Source organism: Mesocricetus auratus, unplaced genomic scaffold, assembly GCF_017639785.1.
Source record: "Mesocricetus auratus isolate SY011 unplaced genomic scaffold, BCM_Maur_2.0 Super-Scaffold_100009, whole genome shotgun sequence".
NCBI lineage: Eukaryota > Metazoa > Chordata > Mammalia > Rodentia > Cricetidae > Mesocricetus > Mesocricetus auratus.
Window position 1 is genome coordinate 34,520,305 of NW_024429193.1, and position 25,689 is coordinate 34,545,993.

General features: G+C 42.4%; 1 protein-coding gene, 1 long non-coding RNA gene and 1 other non-coding gene across 3 annotated transcripts in view; 2 read left to right on the plus strand and 1 right to left on the minus strand.

Moving 5' to 3' along the window:
- The first annotated feature begins 11,524 nt into the window (after positions 1-11,524).
- On the plus strand, positions 11,525-12,411 carry LOC121142334. Its single transcript, XR_005879326.1, has 3 exons — positions 11,525-11,809; positions 12,060-12,103; positions 12,242-12,411. It is a non-coding gene; the product is annotated as an uncharacterized LOC121142334 (long non-coding RNA).
- LOC121142507 lies at positions 11,855-11,984 on the plus strand. The gene has a single exon (XR_005879550.1). It is a non-coding gene; the product is annotated as a small nucleolar RNA SNORA24 (small nucleolar RNA).
- A 213-nt stretch (positions 12,412-12,624) lies between the features above and the next one.
- Prss12 (serine protease 12) overlaps positions 12,625-25,689 on the minus strand; it is a 53,579-nt gene continuing 40,514 nt past the window's right edge. The window contains exons 10-11 of the mRNA XM_040751912.1: positions 15,300-15,580; positions 12,625-13,918 (exon numbers count right to left, since the gene is read on the minus strand). Coding sequence (XP_040607846.1) covers positions 13,611-13,918; positions 15,300-15,580 — 589 coding nt within the window. The 3' untranslated portion in view covers positions 12,625-13,610. The remainder of the gene's footprint in view (positions 13,919-15,299; positions 15,581-25,689) is intronic.

A 25,689-nucleotide genomic window follows, 5' to 3' on the forward strand; every position in this document is an offset into this window, starting at 1 on the left:
ACATACACACACACACACCTACATACATCCATACACTGCATGCAAGAGCTCTAAAGTATTATGTTCATTCGAGCCCTAAGAGGCAGCCCAGCAATGGCATAGATTCCAGTCTGGTTGGATGTAGAGCATCCAGAACAGATCAGCTTCTAGCCTCAGCAACTAAGCAGAGGTGATTTAACCTTCCTCCACATGGGCTGAACTTTTCCAACCTACTGATATCAATGCTCACCCTTCCCCTCCCAAAAACAACAGCTAGCCAGCCAAGCTGACCAAGAATATGAGACATCATGATTTACCTAAAATTCCCCTTTCAAGGAAGTAAAGCAGATTTCACTGATAGAAGTTTGCAGTGGTTTAAAGTTCCCAAGATTGTTGAGAAGAGTGTGTTTCCCACACTTTATGTTACAGAAGACTAAATAGAGAGATTAGAGGAATTTTCAAAGTACACTGACTTCACGATAGGTTTTACATGAAAATTTCAGTATTAAGCCTCTTGGTTATGAGAGAAAGCATTAAGTAAAGAAAATGACTGCCGTCTATATTTCTGGGCCAAATGTCCTGTTCAATCAGCAACTAAAATAGCAAGCCAACTTTGCTCTGAAGCATTATGCATGGTTTACAGATTTGGACCTGGGAAGATTCATCTTTTTTTCCCTCTACTTGGTAAACAGCATTATGACCCTAAATTCAGCTTTCTTTCAAGTTTTAACGGTTACTAGAGATTTTAAAGTGAACGATGGGTTCCAATAGTACCCATTGTCTCAACTCTGCCACCCATCCCAATATATCAATTAAAGAGAGTTGTGGGCATGGTTAAGTTGTAGAGATTTATTCAATGTGGTCACACATTGATTTAGTGACTGACAAAGATGTTCAACAACATCCAAGTTCATTTTTAGGGTAATGACATAAGGTTTAGGTTTGAGTAGAGAACAAAATGGAGTAGAGGAAAGGTGGTGACAAGAGATATGGCTAATTAAGCAGTGCTGAAGAATTATGGTCATTGTTCATCACTCCTCAGCAGTTAGGAGCACTTGCTGCTCTTGCAAAGGACCCATGATTGGTTCCTAGCACCAACACTGGGCAGGTCACTACTGGAGTTGGAGCTTATAATTCCAGCTGACACCTCTGACCTCTATGAGCATCAGCACTCACATGTGTATACATACACAGATGTACACAGACACATATGTGGAGGGGGGGAGAAAACCCTAAGTGAATGTGTATTATTGGCAAGGATCAATGAATGGTGTAGACGCATAGGTGAGGCTCAGGGACATGGCAAAGCCTTTCTCTGGCCCAAGTGCAAGAATTTATGACTGATTGAACAGTGTGTGCAAAAAGTTGCAACTGCAGCTTCGTCTTCCCAGATGACTAAAACCTGGGACTGCCGCTCTACAAAGACCTCCTACCAAGACTAGCTAACCCTTCCTTTTCTTACTATTCATAAGAAACTTGATTTGGAGTCAGTGTGTGGTTGATTCTGAGTCAATGTGTGGTTAGTGCTGCTCCATCAAAGTGAGCACAAGTGTGTCTGTGTGTCTGTGTGTGCCTGTGTGTCTGTGTTTTCTTAATTCCCTCATCACCCCAAGCAGCAAGTTTCCAGTACCAAGACCTGCAGGCTATGGCACACATGCACACAAATGCACCTTTATTTTAAAAAAAGAAAGAAAGAAAGAAAAAGGAAATTGACTTGACAAACAACAAAGTCACCAGATGGCCCCAGTTAATGATGACTCTCCGGAGAACCAAGGATGCCCAGGGACTCCATAACACTTTCATCTCCAATTATTTTTCCCATAAGAGCCTTGGGTACAGCCAACAATGGGAACATGCCCTTCAGCATTCCTGTTGACACTGAAGCCACAAAGTCACTTTTCATGATGAAAGCCTCTTATGAACTGTGCCTGTTAGAGGAGATCAAGAAAGCCCCGAGGACGGCTTTCCAACAGCCACTAGGCAAGGCCCATCTGAAGCTCAGCTCCTGTTTGTACTGAATACTTCATTACTAGGGAAAGATTTGCTGTGCACTATTCTTTTCTGAGAAAAGCGTGTGCAAGTACAGGTACCACCTGACCAGACCTTCATCTGCAACCATGAACCCTGAAACCACCAAACTGTCAGCTCACATGTACAGGCAGGGGGACTGCAGGAAGAGCTAAAGCGCTGTGCCTTGTTAAAGTCTTTTAAAACAAGGGGCATCAACTCTTCCTTAAGCCAAGCAATGCTTTTGGAGGTTGGAGGCACTTGAGCAAATCCAAATCATGCTCCACACTTTTCTAGAAAGCAATGTGATTAGGCCATGCCAATCTCCTTAAAATGTTCCTAGTCTGCCAGATTTTTTTAAGTCCCAGATATAAGGAAAAATCATTTTGTTTGACACCTACAAGCTATTAGGAAAATTGCCTGGGACCATCTCCCCTATAGAGCCAAATCCTTGCACTTTTTAAAATTAACCGCGTAATGAAAAATGGTTCACTGTCCTTGATACAAAACACTTTTGTCTTCCTCCTGGCCAGCAGTCACGGTTACTTCTTGCCTTAAAATGGAGTGACCCTAAGTCAGAAAGCACCCTTTCTCGCTTAGGGTAATGTTCCTTCATGGATTCAAAAGCTCCTGTGTAATCTTCGGAGAGATATTGGCTGCACACTTGAATATGTTTCAGTTAAATCAGGGCACCACGCTGCAGTATGTAGATAACAATGATTTCCAGTCTGACTTACAAGCTCTACTTAGCAAACGCCAATCAATCCCTTAGTTGCTCCATTGAATGCAGGGATAGGATGAAGATGCTCGATTAGCTACCTTTTTCCTTGCTGTAACAAAATACTTCACAAAGAGAATTTTAAGGAACAAAGGATGTATTTTGGCTCATGATACAGGGTATAGTCCCTCGAGGTGAGGAAAGCAGGGCAACAAGAGCATGAGGCAGCTGGTCACTTGGCACCCATAGTCAAGAAGCAGAGACATTAATGGTGGTGGTGGTTTACGCCCCCCTTTCTGTTCAGCCTGAGATCCCAGACTGAGGAATGGTGCGGCCTGCATCAACAGTACTCCTTCTCTCCTCAGTCAAACTAGTCTAGAAAGTTCCTCACAGTCTCTGTCTCTAGGGTCAGTCATTTTAGATCCCGTGACATTGACAGTCAACACTGTCCATCGTGGTGGCCTGCTCTAAATTACAAGTCTACAAAGAAAAAGTTATTTACCTATGCTTCCAATTCCAGCACTATCACCAGTGCCTAGTGGCTGACTGGGAAACGGCTATTGCTGGCAATCAGATTCTAGGGCCTATAAAGAATTGTGAGGGTTCTTGAGGATAGCACATGACTACAACATGAATGTACTTGGAGACTCACAGTAAAGTCTTTGCAGGTGGCTTTAGTTGGGGCAGATCTTGTGCTCTGAGTTTTATGTACAGGATATCAGGCTGCATTGGGAACCCTGAAGGACCTTCTGACATGTGCCCCTATTTGGGAACTGCTTAACTTAACAAAACCTTTAAGGTGCTGACAAGGAATCAGGCTGAGGGCTCTTGTCAGCTGCTGTGTGAAGTTTCACACCCTTTAAATACAATAATTCATAATAAAATTATCAAAATAAAGTGTAAGACCAAAAGCATGTCTGCATTTCCAGTAACACTTTTTATGATACATGTCTTATAAATCACAAAATTCTGTTTCCTTCGGCAAATGAAAACTGTCTTGAAAGTGAAAGATAACGTTCCAAGGTTCACAGTAACAAAGTTAGCATGTGAGCTCTAATTTATCACATATGAACATCTTTCTGCCTTTAATGGACAGCCAGTGAGGAGTGGGCTGAAAGCCAAGCTAACTACATCCCAGTCTCACATTTAGTCTGTGCCTCAACCTAGTCCTCTGCAAAATGAAGGCAATGATTCTGCATCTCTCATAAATCTTTTAAAAAAAAGATTTGTGCATGTTTGTATGTGAGAATGTTCTCCCGTGTGTTCAGCAAGCCCAGTAGAGGGCACTGAATCCCTCTGAGACAGTTCAGACATTTGCAGGATGCCTGACTTGTTACATGAGCACCGGAATTTGACTCTGGTCCTCATGACTGAACAGCAAGTCTTATCTCCAGCCCTCATATGATTCTTGTGAGGCTTAGATGAGTTTGTGAACACAAAGCTAGGCAAGAATTAGCTCCAATCCAGATCCATAGCCAACCACTGGGCAGAGCTCCTGGAGCCCAGCTGAGGAGAGGGAGGAGGGATTTTAAGAACAAAGGGAGGTCAAGATCATGACAGGGAAGACAGCACAGAAGACAGCTGACCTGAGGTAATGATATTGATTGGGCCCTCACAGACTCTGGACCCACAGCTATGAAGACTGTTTGAAACCGACCTAGGCCCTCTGCATGTGGGTGACGGTTGTAACTTGATCTGTTTGTGGGGCCCCTAGCAGTGGGATCAGGACCTGTCTCTGGAACATGAGCTAACATTTTGGAACCTATTCCCCATTCAGGGATGCGCTGCCCAGCCTTGATGCAGGGGGAGGAGCTTGGTCCTGCACAATGTGATATGACAAGCTTTGCTGGTTCCCATGGGAGGAAGAGTAGATGGGAGGGGGGATAGATAGGAGGTGGGGAGAGGGAACAGGAAGATAAAATTTAATTAAAACTAAGAAATAAGGAAAAAAAGAATTAGTTGCAATCTGCTATTACATCTGTAAGGCACAATAAATAACCATTATGGACAGATCCTTTCTATTTCATGTATCTGCTTTCTTATATAGAGTACTGTTTTGTTTAGTACTTTAAAAGAATTACAATTTTTTTTTATTCTTACTCATTTTTACCAAATTTAAGTTCTGAATTCCAGGGCCTTCCTGAATTCCATTCTTCATTACTTGTTTACATAAATTAGCATACAGATAAAAGGTTTTAAAGTATATATGTGTGAGTGTGCGTGTGTGTTCTAAATAATGGTTCTCAATCTACTTGGTTTTCTATAAATTTTTGAAGACAAAAAAAACTGCTAAAACTCATATAACTGAAGCATTCTCACACACCATCCCCAAAGTCGTTCTTTTGCCTTAATATAAGGTATATTAAGATTTCTATGGATTCTGATGTAGCTCTGTTGCTAGAGTGCTTGCCTAGCATGCATAAAGCCCTGGGTTCGATCTCCAGCATGACATAAACGGTAGGGAGACACAAGACTGTTACCCCAGTACTAGGAGAAACAGAAGAGACAGAAGTTCAAAAGTTCAAGGTCAGCCTCAGTTACTTGTCAAGTTCAAGTTACTAGGGTACAGAAGACCACATTTGATTTTTTTTAAAAGGGAAGGAAGAAAAAAAGATTTTCTAGATTCAATTTAAGAAATAAAACAGAAATTAATCAGTATAATCCTTGGTTTCTGGCCAAAAAGAAAGAAAATGAAATCTAATTTTCTAATTCAAAACAGTAATCATCTGTTCTAATTATAAATATTAGGTAATAAGAATCAGGGCCAAGGTTGGCATTTTCTGTGAAATTACTTCCATTAGAAAGTCTGGAAACAAAAATGCATTCCCTTGGTGGAAGGGTAACATTTTGGCAGAAATACAGAAAAGACTTGGCGAAATCAAGAACTGTCAGTAGTGCTGCAATACAGTGTTCTACTTTTCTTTTGCCTGTTATATGCAGATTTTTTGTCTTTTCCATCATCCTAGCTTTATCATTTGAGCAACTGAGCTTGCAACATACAAACAGCACTGGTATGGCAACATGAATAGGATGCCTCTTCGCCCTCTGGTGGACCAGACAGAAACATCACTTCAGTGGCGGTCCCTTTAGAGACACTCCACATCAACAATGATTTAAACACTTCAGACAGTATCAGATGAATTAAAACTGCTACTTGTCAGCTTAAAGTATGTGAAGTTTGTCTTAGAGGTCAATTTGATTACATCTGGAATTAACTAAAATCCTGGTTTGGCACACCTGTGAGGGATTTTTTCTTAATTAAATCATTTGAAATAGGAAGACATACTTCCAATCCAGATCTTTGAGGAGGGAAGATGCACCTTTAATCTGGGCTACACCTTCTGCTGGCAGCCAATATAAAGGACAAAGGAAGCTTGCTTTGCCTTTGTCTGATGTTCTCCTAACAAGTTCATTCCTTCACTGGCATTAGAGTCTACTTCTTTGAGATTCCGGCAAACACTGAAGACCAGCTTGAGACATCCAACCTTGCACACTGAACAGCTACTGAATTCATGGACCTTCCGTTGGTAGATAGCCATTGTTGGACTAGCTGGACCACAGTCTGTAAGCCGTTCTGATACAACGTACGTAAGAGCACTTGAGTTTGGTTCCCAACATCCTGTTCAGGCAGCCCACAGCTGCCTGTAATACTCTAGCTCCAGAGAATCTGAGGCTACCTTACGGCTTCTGTATTCATATACACAGACCCACTTGCAAGCATACACATAATTTAAAATAAAATCTTGCAAAAGAAAGGCATGTTGTATTTTACTTTTATTTGTAGGATATGCTCTGAAATTGTAGCTTTCCAATAAAATCAAGGTTTTCAAAACTCACCATTTTCAAATTTCATTATTATATAAAACAGAGTCCATGGGGCAGGTTGGCAGAGCCATTAAGAATGCTGCTGGCACTCGCCGGGCGTTGGTGGCGCACGCCTTTAATCCCAGCACTTGGGAGGCAGAGGCAGGCAGATCTCTGTGAGTTCGAGGCCAGCCTGGTCTACAGAGTGAGTTCCAGGACAGCCTCCAAAGCCACAGAGAAACCCTGTCTTGAAAAACCAAAAAAAAAAAAAAAGAATGCTGGCACTTTTCCATAATTATTGACAATGAATTATATCAATAAATCCACGCACGATAATAAATGAGTGTATTCAAGTTTTCTAGGGGTTTAAACGATACCTAAATAATAGGATAATAGCACCACCTAGTGGCTATATAAAATTGCTGCTTCATTTCATAACGTTTTAAGTAAATAACATCAGTCCATTTCATTGCTCTACATAGCTATAATCCTTAAAGACAGAGGCTCAAAGGATTTTGGGATGGGCTAGTAGTGCAAATGTCTCACACCAGGAAGCATCTATGATGTATACTGTGACAAAGAAAAGCAGCAGAATTTAACAATTGACCTTTCAATTTCCAAATGATTTTAATATACCTGATAATGAAAGCATTAGTTTACAGATGTCAGATAACATTCCAAAAAATCTTTCATTTAAGATGCTATATCAAAGGTTAAATAAATATTTTGCATACACAAATGTAACCAAAAAGAAGAGTGAAAGAGAAAGCTTCATATGTCATCTGGAAATAGCCGAAAATAAAAGAAAAAAACATGCTTTTGAGATGTTAAGTATTAATTGAGAATGTATATAGCATCCTCTCTCACTGCTATATGTGCAAAATTCTACACGTTCATTCTTAAAGTGGCACAGCTAATTTCTTATGACACCTGCTCAATTCCAGTTATTCTGGAAGACCGTAAAAGAGGCAGTAAGTTGCATGTCGATGTCTTGGTAAACATGCTGGGTGTTTCCTGATGCCAAGAACTCCAAGTCCCAAATTTTTGTGACACATTGTCACCTCCATTGTCTGTTGATGCTATCTCATTCGTCCCTTCAATTCTGTAAGAAACCAAACTCCTGCCACCTTCTCCCTTACTCCACTCCCATCAGCAGCACTCTTGAAGCTACGCAGCTGAACATGTGGAGAAAATAGACAATCGGGCTAGATTTGAATTTAAATTCATTCCGAGCATCCCAATGAACTCCCACTGAATCCAAGAATCCCGCTACACTTCAAAACCCATTGACATTATTTCCTAATCATATTCTGTCCTTTCCTTAACATTCCCAAGGTGATGGCATTCCTTTGTATTGCCCTGAAAAAAAATCCCAAGGCTCAATTTTCAACTGTCACTGTAAATTGCTTTCTTCTTTGTAAACTTTGATTTCCAGGTTATATTTCACTGGCTCTTCTTCTGTCCTGAGTCTGGTCTCATCTTCCTGTAATGTGTTTTTTGTTTTTGTTTTTTGTTTTTTGTTTTTGTAGATTAGTGTGATAAATGCTCAGTTCCTCCTCCCACTTCCTATTTATTTCCTTATTGGTTTCTTCAGGCCAGATCTTTCCCCAGATCTTCACACACATTTCAACTCCTTATCTGTTAGGGGAAATGATATGGTATGTGGTGATATATTGTTTATGATTTATTAAAGCCACTGGAGATCAAAATAGCAAAGTATACTAGTTAGCTGTAGAAGCCAGGCACACCTTGAATGCTAATACTCAGGACAAAGACAGATGGATCTCTGAGTCCAAGGCCACCTTGGGCTGCCAGACAGTGAATTAGAGCCCATGCCTTTAACCCAGAACTCATGAGAGGTATTTAAGACAGAACAAGGGCTCAGAGCTGGCATTCATTCTCCAGTTACATTGAGGATAGAAAGATATTGAAGTCTTAGGATTTTCCAGCCACACTGAGGAGAGCATAGCAGTCTGGGATTACATTCTGAGGTTTGGTGGAACCAGGATCGCCTTCCAATCTGAGGTAGAGTAAGAGCTAGTGTCCGACTGCTTTGCTTTTCTGATCTTCAGCTGGAAGTTTGAACCCCAACATCTGCCTCTGGTCTTTTAATTTTTCGTGCTACAGTGGTATTTTCCCTAACAGTTGCACCAAGTGAACATCCCACAGGGTGCCTAAGGTTTCCTTCTGGGGAAGCTCTCCAGCATTGACTGCTGTTTTCTCCTTTTATAACAGTCATTCTAACTTGTTTTAAATTGAATTTCCCTGATAGTTGGTAACACTGTGCATTTTCCCATGCATTTAATTAGCTTTTGTATTAGTGTTCAAGAAATGCCTGTTCAGGCAAGAGTTTGTCTGCAGAACAAATATTTGCTGGAGTCTAGCAAATATTTAACAAACAAGGCTTTTAGAACTGAAAAAATAAACAGACTGGGAAGAACTCTCATCACACTAAAGTACAACCTTCTTTGCAGTGAAACCACAAATGACTGAATGCTTAGGTTTATTGATACGAATGAGCACTACTGAAATTAAGCAAAATAACAAGTAAACCAAAATTAAGTAAAGACTGAAATTAGGTAAAAATGAAACACAAGCTTCAGGCTATTTCCTAACTACAGTTTCTCCCATGGACCGCAGTCTTCAACTAAGAGGTGGATAAGTGAGTGCTGGCTATGGTTTCCTGGTTTTGAGCTGGAGTCTCATGTACCCTCAACTGCCCATAAACTTACTAGTTTCCCCCACTAAAAGTGGGAAAGAGGCATACGTTTTGGAAGGAGCTCAGCTAAAAAATGAGTATTCCAGGAGATCTTGCCTCATTCCACTTCTCTGGGGTATCATGCATCTCTCTTGGGAACCTCCTTGAAGTTCCTCTCTGGTAGACTTGATTTACGGAGCACTTAGGACCATGACCATATGCTTGAAGTGTATGGTGTCTGTTTCTGATACTTTGAAAAAGATTTATTACTAGTTTGGGAAGACACTTCATTGTGAGTGCTTACCTAGCAGCACAACTCCCTGGGATCAGTCCCCAAGGCATATGTTGGGCCTGGTGGCATGCTTATAACCCCAGTACTAAGGTCCTCACCGGAGTTTATAAAAAACATGCCAAAGGACAATCAATGCAAACATGGCTACTCCATGCCAAAAAAATCAAATTCAGTTTTAGGGATGGACATTTCCATAGCAATGCTTGACCAAAACACTGAAATCGGCAAAGATTTTCAACAGAAAAAAAGATGTGGTTGAGGGGAGAGTAGCAAGGCAAAAGGGCGTGAAGAAAGAAAGGGAGTGGTAATAGGCGGGGTTTTGTTTGTTTTTTTTTGTTTGTTTTTTGTTTTTCGAGACAGGGTTTCTCTGCGGCTTTGGAGACTGTCCTGGAACTAGCTCATGTAGACCAGGCTGGTCTTGAACTCACCGAGATCCGCCAGCCTCCGCCTCCCGAGTGCAGGGATTAAAGGCGTGTGCCACCACTCCCCGGCTTGTTTTTTGTTGCTGTTGTTTTTGTTTTTGGAGACAGGGTTTCTCTGTATTGTTTTGGAGACTGTCCTGGACTCACTCTGTAGACCAGACTGGCCTCGAACTCACAGAGATCCGCCTGCCTCCCAAGTGCTGGGATTAAAGGCGTGAGCCACCAACGCCCCGGGCTAAAACGCGGGTTTTTAAAAACCCAGTTTCAGACAAACAAAACTTTGTATTAAAAGGCAGGATCATCCGAGTACGTAAACTCTCATTTATCCCATGTGAGCTACCTAACAAAACGGAAAAGTTCATTTAAAAATCTTCAGTAAGACATGTCTTAGCATAAACGTATGGTTCTATAACAAAGTGTACTCCCAGAACTTATGTTGAAGTCTTAATCCCTCTCTGAAAAGTGGTTTGCGTTAATAATGAGGTTTTTAAAGTAGGACTTTATCAAACCCGGCCAGTGCAGACAGGCACGGAAGAAAAACCCACAGGAGGACGCAGACTACAATCTACAGGCCAGAGAAAGAAGGCTCAGAAACGGCCAGCCCCTTCACCTCAGACTTCCCAGCTCCGGGGACTAACAGACTATATTCTTTAGGACACCCCAATCGTCTACACTGGAGTCCAGTGAAATGTGTCTGGGCAAAGCCCTCGGCGGTGGGTAAGAGGTACTGAAGACTTGTTACTGACTGGTTCTTTCGGATCACGAATGATGTGTGAGGTAAAATTGTGATCTTTGCAAACACCCCCGGGTCCTTCACACACACACACACCTGACTCCTCCGAGTGTGTTCACTCGAACGGTAGCACAGAATTGCTCTACATAACCCACCCCGCCAAGCAGGTAGTGCTCTCGGGAAGCTTCCGCGATCTCTCTCCCTTACAGCTTCCTGAGTCTCCATGACAGCAACTGCCGCCCCCAACGGCCCATCGCCAAAGGCTCCGGGGACCCTCCATTCTGTCTCCAGCCGGTAAAGGGGGTGCCGAGGCCGGTGTGGCTTAGTGAGCATTGTCTGAGGGGAATCTCTTGCTAGCTCTGACTGCACCCGGGAGGTGAGACCCGCACTCGGAGGGTCTGCCCGCCGCTGAGACTCGCGCTGCCCGCGTCTGCCGGTTCTCTGCCTTCAAGAAACCTTCGGGGCACGGTCTCGCGCGAAATTCCTTCATGGATCAGACCCAAACCGCAGGCGGCGGGGCGCGAGAGCCAGCAGAAACAGCAAGGGCGAGCCACACGGCTCGCGGGAGCGGGCACAGGCGGCGCCACCGGAAGTGACGTGTCGGGAGCCGGCAGTGACGAGAGGGCTGACTTGATGACCAAATACTTGGAAAAAGAACGCGCCGGGGCGAACAAATCTCGGCACGAGGATCAGCCGCGAGACTTCAGACAACGCGAGATGTTTGGTTTGGGATTTCTTTTCCTCCTCCTACCTCCCCATCCCTGTAGACGCATGCGTGGAACCCGGGCGCACGAGCCAATCAAAGGGACTGGGCGCCGGAGAGGGCCGGAAAAGGCACACGGGCCACGCCCCTCGCGCGCAGGCTCTCGGGAAAGCGTCGTCGGGATTATAAAAACGCGCACGCCGCGCACTGAGGTCTTTTTCGCATTGGTTGTGCATGCTATGCTTTCTGTGTGGTCCCCGCGGGTCTCCGCGACTACATGACTTTTGGTCCCTCGTTTGTGAGCGGCCAAGATGCGGGAGACGCTGGGCCGTTGCGGTGCAGGCCGGCGGCCGTCAGCACCGCGGGAGCGTGGTGAGGGCTAGCACGCGGGCCAAGGCCGTGGGAAGCCGGGCTCGTTAGGCGGCGCCACGCCGGGGAACGCTTTCCTGCACGGTGAGTAAGGTCTTGGGGACTGCACCGGGGTTCTGGGTTGTGAGACTCCATGTATCTTTGGGACCTGCCGCCTGTGGCAGTCTCCCTTCCTAGCCATGGAAGAGCATGTTCTTGTTATTGGCAAAGCTGTCACCATTTAATTGGTATCAGATTCTGACTTGGACAAGTGACATTCTAAGTTGTTAAAGCTTACTGGTTGCCAGGAAAATGGGCAGACTTTTCTAAACTGCTATTGGAAATCTGTTTCTAGGTAACCAGGATTCATTCCTGTTCCCTGATGGGAGACATGTTAAGGTGAGTTTTTTCTTTAATGTCTTCTATTACGGTCTGATGTAGTTTGCACGTGTGCGGACATTGTGTAACTTAGGCAGTTGAATTCAGGAAGTCACTAAAATTGGGGAAGTAATTCTGTAATGTTGGTTTTTCTTACAGGTAATTAAAGAAAAGGAATAGTGGCTGAGATCTTGTGGGCATCTTACAGGGGATCTTCACAGGAGTTGAGTGTCGTGGATTTTAATGCAGCACTGTTTTCAATACAGTCCTGACCTTTATTTCTTAGTTCTTTCATGAGTCAAATAAAGTTTGGTTGGTGAGTAATAAAAGCGTGTCCTGTTTATTTCTACAGACATTTGCACAGGAAATTGCTACCGTCTAAGGAGAGAATAATCTGATTATTATATATTATGCAAAGGTGTACTGAACACTTGAGTCCTTTTATTTCATTTGGCTTTTGAACTTACACAACTTAAGTTGTTAACCACACATTTGCAGTTGCTGTTAAAATGTCTAGGTTTATCCAGTAAGGAGACAAAAACGATCCCACGTGGAGTTTATTGGTAGACAGGGAGTGAAAAGGGGGTGAGGTAACCGACATGTGCAGAGCTAAGAGATGAGATGGAGAATAAGACAAGAGTAAAAACGTGAGCGGGCAGGGGTCGGTCCTTTAAAGGGGTTCTTTGCACCTGTGTGGTTCTCGCAGAACACGGGGCTAGCCTGAGTGCATCTTGCCAGGTAACAGGGCAGGCCAGCATAATGCCTGAACCTTTCAGTTGCTGGCCTTTGTAAGGTGTAACCCAATTACAGGCAGCCAATGGATAACTACCTTTACAGGAAGATGGTTGTATTGACCTCCCTGAGCCTTTTTGTAAGGATGGGGGTTTAGAAAGGTGTTAAAGCTTCACGCCCCTAAAGTGAATACAGCACCATTTTGGCAATGTACTCAGAAGGTTCTGGCAACACTAATGTGCCTTATCAAGACTTGGGATCAATCAGTCATCTCAGATCTTTGCAGTGTATGTATTTTTTCCCTAGTATAAAATGGATTATGTCTTGAAACCTGTAGGCTTCTTGGAAAGGCCTAGTAAATGGCTTTCTTAATGGTTCAAAACAGTACAATTCAAATTTGATAGTTGCCTGCTGTGTTCTGGGGAAGTAATTTTGGTAATAGCTTATAGGTGGCTAAAAACGTGCTTAGAGCTTGTTTGATACTAAAGTATTTGAGAGTAAATTAAGTAGATGACTTGATCTCTGCCAGCTTACAAGATTGTCCCTTTCTGATGTCATTTAACAAACGCTAAGGTGGTTAGTATGAAATGCCAGTCTTAGTAAAATCTGGTTTCAAATAGTAGGTCAAAGTTGGGCACCTCATAAATCCAAACTTAGATTGCAATAGGCAAGAATGAGTGTTACGCTGTGTCCCAAGCTGGTTGAGAGATCTCAGTTGTCTTTCCTGGCTTGATGCCAAATATGGAGACTGAATACTCCTATGAGTTTCTTTACTATTCCTTGCGCTTTCCATAAATTACAGTCCAGTGATGCTTTTTATCCAAGGTACAAAGGCAGGGACTTTAGTATAAACACCTGGGGTATCTTTGATTCCACAGCCATACCCCCAGGAAGTCACCCCATATACAACCCAGGTTTCATCGGGTCTTTCACACATAAGTGGTCCTCCGCTGTCTCCCTGGCAGCTGTCTACACGGTTGTTTTCTTGGAGGTTTCCAGCACAGAGCATTCTCCCTGTAAATAGTCCTTTGTAACGCTCTTTACAAAACCTCTTGGGTAGTAAAGGCACCGCTGCTTGTTGTAGAGTTCTTGAGTAAGCACGTCCTGCTCAGACCAACGAAAACTGAGTTAGAAGATTGCAGCTAATGACTGCATTTAAGTGTGAACATTTAGTAATCTTACTGCAGCATTGATGGGATTTCAAAATGGGATACTCCCCATTAACTTGGGTGGTAGCTGTTTAGCAGGAATATAATACTGTATAAGGGTGGTTCAGAAATAAAAGTACACTTAGTTTCTCATTTAAACAGGCATAATTCATGCCACCCGGTATTCATAGTCAGCTTCCTGATAAACCATTATTAATGGAATGGCTTAAATGTACAACTGGTGTGTCCCCCATGTTCTCATACTCTTAAATGGGAATAACTAGACCATCCTAGAAAATGTATACTGTATCCAAAAGAAAGCAAGTCTCTCATGAAGGAATCACGGTTCTAAAATAGCAACCTTCTCGTAGCGATTTGTTGCTGGTGCATAACAGGCAAGTCTAGCTCACTCCATTATTTCTACGCCTACCAAAAAATATTCTTGCTTGACACTTTAAAAAAGAGTGTGATAGTGGGATTTTTTTTTTATAGAAAATCACCAACCTAAGATCTCTTATACATATATAATCCCAGCACTGGGTAGGCAGAAGCAGGCGGATCTCTGCGAGTTCGAGGCAGTCTGGTATACAGAGAGTTTCAGGATAGCCTCTAAAACAATACAGGGAAACCCTGTCTCCAAAACAAGACAGATACATTTTTTTAGTTGAGCACCTAATTCTAGTGAGACCTTGGTCTATTCTAAGGCCTGACTTGGAGTGCATGCTACTTGTACACTGATTGTCTCAGCGAGACAATTCAAGCTGCTACATTCACCTGAGGACCCATGTTGAATACTGCCACTGCTTAGAGGCTGAAGTAGAAGCAAAGTGTGAGGGAGAAAGGTAACTGCTTTCCTTCAACTTGAGTTTCCCTCCGTCTAAGACGCCTCGCTGTCTTCTGACCAAACTTCAGGAAATCTTAAAAGTCACCTTGGTGAGGATTCCCTGGCAATAAGGACAAGTGACACAGCCCTTTACTGGGCCAGCTACTTCAAATCTGGAGAACTTTGGAAACTGCGTAGGATTCTGTATTTAATTCTTTGCTGGGGCTTTAAATCTTCACTGTTCTCTCACTGGTCTGCATGACTAAAGTTGTAGAACACTTTCTACCCTACTGGCAATTGAGTTTTTCAGTTTGTGCTAACGTTGGAATTAGAACTAACACTCCCAGGATGTGAATCTAAGGCTGCATGAGTACATTTCACACCTGGCAGACTTCCAGGTATCAAACTTGAGTCCATCCAAGTCCTACCACTGTATATCCTAGAATGTAGGCAGACAGGAAGCTGCCCAGTTTTCCTAGTTTGTGTCTTTGTTTTTCACTTTTGTTTTTATTACCTGTGTCTCCCCATCCTGTTATGTGGCAATTGGAAGCTGTTTTCTGTGGCCTTTCTTTCCACAGAGGTAAACAGGCTGGCAAAACATGGGTGCTTAGTCTGGCACATTGCTCCCGTGGTCCTTGTAATCTAACCAGGGCGATGTCATAGTCACTGCTGTCTGGCCGGTAGTTCCTATGAATCACTATCTGTTGAACCCCTATTTCTTCTTCAAACTCCTCTGGTACCAGAGTATGATAATCCCCAACTCGAACTGCATAGCTCCTTGTGTTGTTACCATACCTGAAAGGAAAGAGCCAGATGTAAGGCTTTTTTTCAGATATTGAAAATTGATGATTGACAGCTAGGGATATTAAAGTACAACAAACAAATCTCGCTCCAGATTATGTCCTTTGCAAACCATCTTTCCATTTCTCTCCCCTCCCCCCCAAGGCCGATTGCTATCTCAGTTTGATATCACTGAATCTAGATGACCATTTCCTAGGAAGTAGCAAATGTGAAGAGGGAGTGGAAAGTAAGGAAGGACAAAGGGTCTGATTGGCAATCCCTTACCAAAGAAAAGGCTCCAGACAGAAACACGGTGTAGCACAGAATTGCTGCCATGATTGGCCATGTTCATTGCTGCATGGAGGCACTAGCGTAGCTGACCTGTGTCCCTAAGCTTGTGCAACCCACCTTATCCCCAGAAAGAAGCCTCGGTAATTACCCATGGTGAGGCAAGTGCAACCAAACTCAGCGTGTGCTCACTATATTTTTACATCTTTCATGACACCTCCATGAAGCCTATTTAACACCCTAATGTTTATATTGCAACCCACCTCTCTTTGCACCCTGCTGTTCTCAGTATACTTAATCTGTTGTACCTACTTTTCTTTCTTGCACTCTTCATCAGTCTTAAACACTGTCCAGTTTTCTATTTAACTGCCTTGTGAAGTTATCAACTATTACTGAGGTGGGCCCAAAATATACTATAGCAAACCCACCTGGTTACTTCCTTCTCACTGAAGATTATGCCTGCTTGGTCACTGGTCCTGATCTCTACTTATAGCAAGAACCAGTGCTGCTGAAACATGACCCCATGTATGCAGTATTATAAAAATAAACATTTAGTGGTGGTAAGTTATAAATATGCATTTGATGCACTGATTTTTAAACATAACTCATTACCTCTGGGACTAGTCTTTCTAATTTAAGTATTTACAGAGTTTCCCTTTTACAGATGAGTAATCTGCCAATTTGTAGCTGCTGTGGTATTTCCAGGAAAAAAGTAAAAAATAAAATAAAATCAGGTAAAATTATATTCTTTGAGCAAATTAGATTTGGAGTAGACTTAGACAAATCAGAAAGTCCTTGTTTCACATGCACTAATTCTTCCAGCATGGTGTTTGTTATTAATTTGGGCAGTTAACAGGAATTGAAACAGTCAGAAAATTTTCTCTCAGTTGTATTCCTGTGTCATTGCAGACACAAGGTCATTTCTAGTAATAATGATTTAGAATAAGAAATAGCAAAAGCAATTTATTCATACCACAAATGACACAAAAGAAATTTTTTTAAAACTTAATTTACTTTAACTTCTACCTCAAATGGCTAGTAGCGTACCTGTATCCCAAAATGTCACTTTTAACACTAGAAAAACTGTGGAAGTAGGGCATGATGGTGCACACCTTTTAACCGGAAGGCACAGGTAGGCACAGACCTATGAGTCTGAAACCTGTGGTCTACACACTGAGTTCCAGACAAGACTAAAGAACCAGCAACAACAAGAAAAACGGGGGAGGGCGGGGTGAAGGGGAGATAGAAAACCTCTAGATAGTGGTTCACAAGCTGCCAGCTGCCCTCGTCACACTGGCATAGATGTGCGTCTTGAACACATCACAGTATATGAGGGGTGAGAGTTGGTTTCTAGAATTCTGCCAGTTCTCCAGTGAAGTTCCCATAAAACCTAAGAAAATACTGTATCTGAAATGAGAAAGGCTGAGTAAGCTAAAACCATGGATTTGGGCTTCATTCTGCCTAAGCCATCTCTTCTAGACTGTTCTGATATAAAACAGTGATGACTTTGTAAAGATCAAACAAGCCTCAAGCTTTCATCAGTTTAACAAGGCACACAGCAGACACCAAGCACTCTCATTGTCCACATACGGCTGCTCTAAAATGCTGATCCATAGCATCACTTCAAGAACAGGAGCCAACTGGGGCCAGTGTGCCTGCCTCTACACGTACAGAGGCTCAGTGCCGGGCAAAGGAAAGCTGGTAGGTAACATAACTACAAAATTCAGGTCATATCCAAGGAGGCCTTCAATTCGGAGAATATATTTTCCTGTATCTCCAAATGAAATTCAAAAGAACTTCTCAGGGCCAGAACACTTTGTTTGCTTCTTACAATATGATTAATGGAGAATTGAGTCAAAACCCCTGAATCTAGAAAATCAAAGCCCAAAGCTTGTTTGAAGAACTAGTAACTGGCTATATGCCTTTTTATAAATTTACTCAAAACTGAGAGTAGCTTCCTTGAGCACTTCAAACAAGACTCCCAAATCCAATGATGGTTAAAGCCCCAATCAGATGATGGACTATAACACATTGGCAAGCAGTTTCCCTCTTACACATTAAAAGACTCTCCCATCTCTTCTAAAGCATAGAAAATGCTGAATATCATAATCTGTTCCTCTGATATTTAACCATCTAGATAAAAGGGATTCCAAATGACAGATGGAAAAAGTTATCTGCTGGTCTACATTTAGAATAACCACTGTCCTCTAAATAGTCCATCACTCAACTGTATCCACCACCTGGGGACAGAGTGCCCACTTTAATCATGGAAGGAGCACTTAGGAGTGTCTGCTGTGTTACTTAAGCATAAATGAGAGCTACATGGATGTTAAGGGGCAGACCAGGGTAGAAAAAATGATTTGTAAGTGAAAGGTTCAACACCCTCCCTCCAAGATGCTCATCTTGGTGGCCACATCCCAGCTTCCATTCTACCCTACCAACTTCAGACTGCTGTTCCAGTGTTTCCCTTCTCTCCTTTGCTATCACCTGTCTCCTTTATTAGAACAGCCATATAGCTGGTCCCCTTCCAGTACAAAAATATAAAATTAGGGTCCTTGCACACAACTGTTCAAGTTCCTTAAACTGTGGGTCTTGATCATTTTGCAAAAACTCTTTTGATTCACTCCAGAAAAATGCATATGAGCGACATAAGAGCTGTGGGATTTTCTTTTCATGTAACTTCAAACTGATAAAATACATTTACACATTTACTTTCCTACTTCAGACCTCTCCCAGATGTTCCCAATGATCCCTATCATGAAAATGATCCTTGAGCATACTTCAAGGCTCAGAAAACCTTGGCGCTTTTATATTACCAAACAGAGGAAAGAGATTCACAAACCCACTAAGTCAGGATGTTCCTGCTTCTCTCTTCCACATTCACTGAACAAGCCACCGACCCCATAACCCTTCTCACAGTACTTGTGCTCCTCAGTCATTCTCTGAATATCTCATGCCTTCTCGTCACTATGCTACTGGAGTACAATAAGATAGGAAAGACCAATTGTCAGATATTGATTTATCAGTGATTTACTTAAAGCACAGCTTGTACTGCCTATTTGCCAAGCATGGCTTCACTTGCTACCCGAACAAAATGACCTGGAGAAGTAGGTGAAATAATGGGTCATTGCCCTTAACAACCTGCTGACGGCCATAAATGCTTTTGTCAAATCTTGCCTGCCTGTCTCACCTTGTGGTTTTAGAGTACAACATGAGAATACAAGCTAGACATAGCGTCAGAGCTTTCAGAAACTGTCCTGGTGTTGGTCCACTAGTGACATGTCTCTTCCACTCTCATTGGTGTCAAATGCTTATTCCATAAAGTGTCAACATTGCAATCCCACACCACCTACTGCCGCCTTCTACAACATGAATGCAACCTCTCTGCTAAAGAAGACTTAAAAAATGTGTTCTTAAGGAGAATTGGTCTTCCCTGAGATGAGTACCTCAAGTGTGTGTGTGTAATAATAATTAAAGAAAAATAAGCCATGAATTTGAGAGAATGTCAAGGGGTGGGATATGGAGCTTACATGGGAGGGATTGGGGGGAGGGGAAATAACAATTACATTTTAGTTAAAAATAAATTTAAAACCCATCTTCAGCCTACGTATGAGCCATTCCATCTGTGATGCTTAATGGTAACTGACAGAATCTAGAATTACCCTGGAGATGGGCCTCTGGGCATTCCTGTGGACGATTATCTTGACTACATTCATCGGAGCTGGAAGTCCTGTCCACTGTGGAACCATTTCCTGTTTGTGATCCTGGACTATATGAATGGAGGAGAGCAGAGGACCAGAAATCATTCAACTCTGCTTTCTGATGGTGACTGTCATGTGACCAGCTGCTGCAGGTTCCTGCTGCTTGACTTCTGCTTTGATGAGCTGCACTTTGCATGTGAACTACAACAAACCGATTCCCCCTCGAGTTGCTTTTGTCAGAGAATCTTATTGAAGCAACATGGAAAGAGACTAAGACGGCATCTTTAAAGGAAAAAACATGGTGCTGGTGAGGTGGTTTGGTGGGCCAGCTGTTTACTGTGCAAGTATGTGGACCTTCCATCGAATCCTTAGCAGCCGCATGAATGGGGGCCTCAGTAGCACATGTGTGAGCCCAGGGATGTGGAGACAGAGTCAGGGAAGACAGGGCCTGCTGACTGAACTGGTGACCTCCATGTTCAGTGGGAGCCTTATCTCAAAAAGTAAGGCAGAGGGGATTGAAGGATGGCCAAGTGGTTAAGGCCACCCTTTTTCTTGCAGATGTCCTAGGTTCGGTTCCCAGCACCCTTGGCGATCACAGTTGTCTACAACTCTAGTGCCAGAGGATCCAACATCCTCTTCTGACCTCTGCAGGCACCAGGCACACATGGTGCACACACATACATGCTGCCAATATACTCCTGCACATAGCATTTCATTTTAAATGAGGTAGAAAGCAATTGAAGAAGACCCCTGACAATGACTTCTGGTGCACATACACCCACACACATGTATAAACACATGAACACTTCCATACACAAACACATACACATACGTGAAAAGGAAATACAACTTTTTTCCCACTAGCATCTGTGGTGTTTGAAGCAACAGTCAACACACACGTTCTCCACTTTCTCCGACTTGCCCCTCTCGTTCACCAGGTCATTCACTTCATAGTGTAGCACAATAGGCAATGCACAGTCCTTTCTTTCTTTAGTTTTTTTTTTGAGACAGGGTTTCTCTGTGGCTTTGGAGACTGTCCTGGAACTAGCTCTTGTAGACCAGGCTGTCCTTGAACTCACAGAGTTCTGCCTGCCTCTGCACAGTCCTTTCTAAAGTTGATGCTGTTTTCCCAATAGTCTTTGGAGCAGACTAAGGCAAAACAGCAAGGCTTTTGCTGCTTCATTTGGACTCTGTTCTGTTAGCAGATTAATTTTGACATTACTGACATAGTAATGGTGTTGTATACTAACCCATGACACACTGACACAAAGCAGGAGTGTTAGACACTAATTAATGACTGTTTTATTTGTAGACTGTATTCTGGGGTTAAAGATGGTATTTTATTTTGCCCTTATCTGCATTCCTTATTGGAATCAGTTTGTCAGCATCTTTTGCAATCATGATTCTGTCTTCAAATGCATTATTTATTAAATATAAATAGCTTATCATCAGAGTCCATTTTCAGTTTAGCAACCAATCCATTGAACAAGACAAGGTTAAGCAGCTGCCAACTCCATTGTATATTTTACTTCGTCATTATTTTCAGATGTTCAAACCATATTCTGTCCTATTCATCAAACAAGCAAGACTGAAATGTTAGCATATGTAAGATGCTTAAGACTCAGGTCTAAATGCACACCCCTAAGTATCAGCTGCAAAACCCAGCAGATGTAGGGTTGACCTCAGGAACTTTAATGCTTAGTAAGCTAAATGAATCTAATAATGTGGTGAAAAGAATACATTTTAAAGATGGTACCCTAAAGTGTTTGGCCATGGAAATACTGTCTGTCTCTTTTCCTCTGGGTTCTCACAGAAACACCAAACACTGTATGAAGAGCAAGCATCCAAGCTACCTCATTATCGGCTGTATCATTGGTGCATATACCTGGGATCCAGTAGGTACTTGTTCAGGGGTGAGTGTCTACAATCGCCATTGTCTCTGCCTCTCACATAACACAGAAATGTCTTTTTTTTTTTAATTTTATTTTCCAGTTTAAATTTAGATAAGAATCAAGGTTGCTTCACAAGTCAGTTCCAGGTCCCTCTCCCATTCCCTCCCTTCCTCCCGTGCCCTCCCCTCCCCCCCCCCCCCGTTATCCTCTCATTTCTCCAGGGAGGGTGAGGCCCTCCATGGGGGTGTCCATAGTGTGTCATTTCATATAGGGCAGGGCCTAGACCCTTTCCCAAGAGTTCTGGGTGAGAGTGCTCCTCACATTGTTCTATTGGAGTCCAAAGTCCGTGTGTAAACTTGGGATGGGTACTGATCTGCTGCCCAAGGCTCAATAGATTCCCTAGGCCTCTTCACTGACACCCAGATTCAGGGGTCTTGATCAGTCCCATGCTGGCTTCCCAGGCTAATGCCTGGGATTCAAGAGTTAACCTTTGTCTGGTCAGCTGTTTCTGGGGGTTAAACCAGCCCAGTCTTAATCCCTTTGATCATCAGTCCTCCCTCTCTGTTACTGGCTTTCTTGAGTTCAGCTCAGTACTTAACCAAGGGAGTCTGCCTCTTCTTCGATCAGCCACTAAATAAAGTTTCTGTTTCCCAGACTCTCTGGCCATAGGATTGTAGGCTGGCACTCCCCAGATCTATGTCTAAAATCCATATATGAGAGAGTACATGCCATGTTTCTCTTTTTGTGACTGGGTTACCTCACTCAGGATGGTTTCTACTAGTGTCATCCATTTGCCTGCGAATCTCATGATTCCATTATTTTTTTCTGCTGAATAGTACTCCATTGTGTAGATGTACCACATTTTCTCTATCCACTCTTCGGGTGAGGGACATCTAGGTTGCTTCCACGTTCTGGCAATTACAAATAAAGCTGCTATGAACATAGTGGAACAGACCTCTTTGTTGTATGAATGGGCATCTTTTGGATATATGCCTAAGAGTGGAGTTGCTGGGTCTTGTGGTAGGTTTATTCCCATTTTTCTGAGGAATCTCCACACTGATTTCCAAAGTGGCTGAACCAGTTGGCACTCCCACCAGCAATGGAGGAGTGTCCCCCTTTCACCACATCCTCTCCAGCATAAATTGTCATTGGTGTTTTTGATTTTAGCCATTCTGACAGGGGTGAGATGGTATCTGAGAGTTGTTTTGATTTGCATTTCCCGGATGGCTAAGGATGTTGAGCACTTTCTCAAGTGCCTCTCAGCCATTTTAGACTCCTCTATTGAAAACTCTCTATTTAGTTCTGCAGCCCACTTTTTAATAGGGTCCTTTGGTGTTTTGGAGACTTGCTTCTTGAGTTCTTTGTAAATTTTGGAGATCAACCCTCTGTCAGATGTGGGATTAGTGAATATTTTTTCCCATTCTGTGGGCTGCCTTTTTGTCTTGCTGACTGTGTCCTTTGCCTTACAGAAGCTTCTCAGTTTCAGTAGGTCCCATTTATTAATTGTTGATCTTACTGCCTGTGCTACTGGTGTTATGTTCAGGAAGCTGTCTCCTGTACCAATTCGTTCAAGGGTACCACCCACTTTCTCTTCTAAGAGGTTCAGTGTGGCTGGATTTATGTTGAGGTCTTTGATCCATTTGGACTTAAGTTTTGTGCATGGCGATAGACATGGATCGATCTGCATTCTTCTACATGCCAGTCTCCAATTATGCCAGCACCATTTGTTGAAGATGCTTTCTTTATTCCATTGTATATTTTTAGCTTCTTTGTCAAAGATCAGATGTTCGTACGTGTGTGGGTTAATACCCGGGTTTTCAATTCGATTCCATTGGTCTACCTGTCTATTTTTGTGCCAATACCAAGCTGTTTTCAGGACTATAGCTCTATAATAGAGCTTGAGGTCAGGGATGGTGATGCCTCCGGACGTTGCCTTGTTGAACAGGGTTGTTTTGGCTATCCTGGGTCTTTTGTTTTTCCATACAAAATTGATTATTGTTCTTTCAAGGTCTGTGAAGAACTGTGCTGGGATTTTAATGGGGATTGCATTGAATCTGTAGATTGCTTTTGGCAGGATTGCCATTTTTACTACATTGATCCTACCTATCCAAGAGCATGGGAGATCTTTCCATTTTCGGAGGGCTTCTTTAATTTCTTTCTTTAAAGATTCAAAGTTCTTACGATACAGGTCTTTCACTTGTTTGGTTAGCGTTACCCCAAGGTATTTTATGTTGTTTGTGGCAATTGTAAAGGGTGATGTTTCTCTGATTTCTCTTTCAGCCCTTTTATCATCTGTATATAGTAGGGCTACTGATTTTCTTGAGTTGATCTTGTAGCCTGCCACTTTGCTGAAGGTGTTAATCAGCTGTAAGAGTTCCCTGGTAGAGTTCTTTGGGTCGTTGATGTAAACTATCATATCGTCTGCAAACAGTGAAAGTTTGACCTCTTCCTTCCCAATTTGTATCCCCTTGATCGCCCTTTGTTGTCGTATGGCAATAGCTAGGACTTCAAGTACCATGTTGAAAAGGTATGGAGAGAGTGGACAGCCTTGTTTTGTTCCTGATTTTAGAGGAATTGCATTGAGTTTCTGTCCATTTAGTTTGATGTTGGCTGTTGGTTTACTGTATATAGCTTTTATTATGTTTAAGTATGTCCCTGTTATCCCAGATCTCTCCAAGACCTTTATCATGAAGGGGTGTTGGATTTTGTCAAAGGCTTTTTCAGCATCTAGTGAGATGATCATGTGATTTTTGTTTTTCAGCTTGTTTATATGGTGGATTACGTTGATGGATTTTCGTATGTTGAACCATCCCTGCATTCCTGGGATGAAACCTACTTGATCGTGGTGAATGATTGTTTTGATGTGTTCTTGGATCCGATTTGCCAGTATTTTATTGAGTATTTTTGCATCAATGTTCATGAGGGATATTGGTCTGAAGTTCTCTTTCTTAGTTGTATCTTTGTGTGGCTTGGGGATCAAGGTTATTGAAGCCTCATAGAAAGAGTTTGGCAAAGACCCTTCTGCTTCTATTGTGTGGAACACTTTGAGAAGAATTGGTATAAGCTGTTCTTTGAATTTCTGGTAGAATTCTGCACTGAGGCCATCTGGACCTGGGCTTTTTTTGGTTGGGAGACTTTTGATGACAGCTTCTATTTCCATAGGGGTTATAGGTCTATTTAAATTGCTTATCTGTTCTTGATTTAGTTTTGGCAATTGATAGCTGTCCAGGAAGTCATCCATTTCCTTTAAATTTTCGAATTTTGTGGAGTACAGGTTTTCAAAGTATGACCTAATGATTCTCTGGATTTCCTCAGAGTCTGTTGTTATGTCCCCCTTTTCATTTCTAATTTTGTTAATTTGCGTGTTCACTCTCTGCTGTTTGGTAAGTTTGGACAAAGGTTTGTCTATCTTGTTGATTTTCTCAAAGAACCAACTCTTCGTTGCGTTGATTCTTTGTATTGTTTTCCTGGTTTCTACTTTATTGATTTCAGCCCTCAATTTGATTATTTCCTGGCGTCTACTCCTCCTGGGGAGTGTGCTTCTTTGTGTTCTAGAGCTTTCAGCTGTGATGTTAATTCTCTGGTATAACTGTTCTCCTGTTTCTTCATGTGAGCATTTAGCGCTATGAACTTCCCCGTAGCACTGCTTTCAAAGTGTCCCATAGGTTTGGGTATGTTGTGTCTTCATTCTCATTGAATTCGAGGAAGTCTTTAATTTCTTTTTTTATTTCCTCTTTGACCCAGGGATGGTGCAGTTGAGCATTATTCAATTTCCATGAGTTTGTAGGTTTTCTGCAATTTGTGTTGTTGTTGAATTCTAATTTTAAAGCATGGTGGTCTGATAAGATGCATGGAGTTATTCCAATTTTTTTGTAGCTGCTGAGGTTTGATATGTTGCCAAGTATGTGGTCGATTTTTGAGAAGGTTCCATGTGGTGGTGAGAAGAAGGTATATTCTTTTTTATGTGGATGAAATGTTCTATAGATATCTGTTAATCCCAGTTGGGTCATTACTTCTATTAGCCCTTTTGCTTCTTTGTTGAGTTTCTGTTTGGTATTCCTGTCTAGTGGTGAGAGTGGTGTGTTGAAATCTCCCACTATAACTGTGTGGGGCTTTAGATGAGATTTAAGTTCTAATAATGTTTTTTAACAAATGTGGATGCCTTTGTATTTGGGGCATAGATGTTCAGAATAGACACTTCCTCTTGGTGGGTTTCACCTGTGATGAGTATGTAATGACCTCC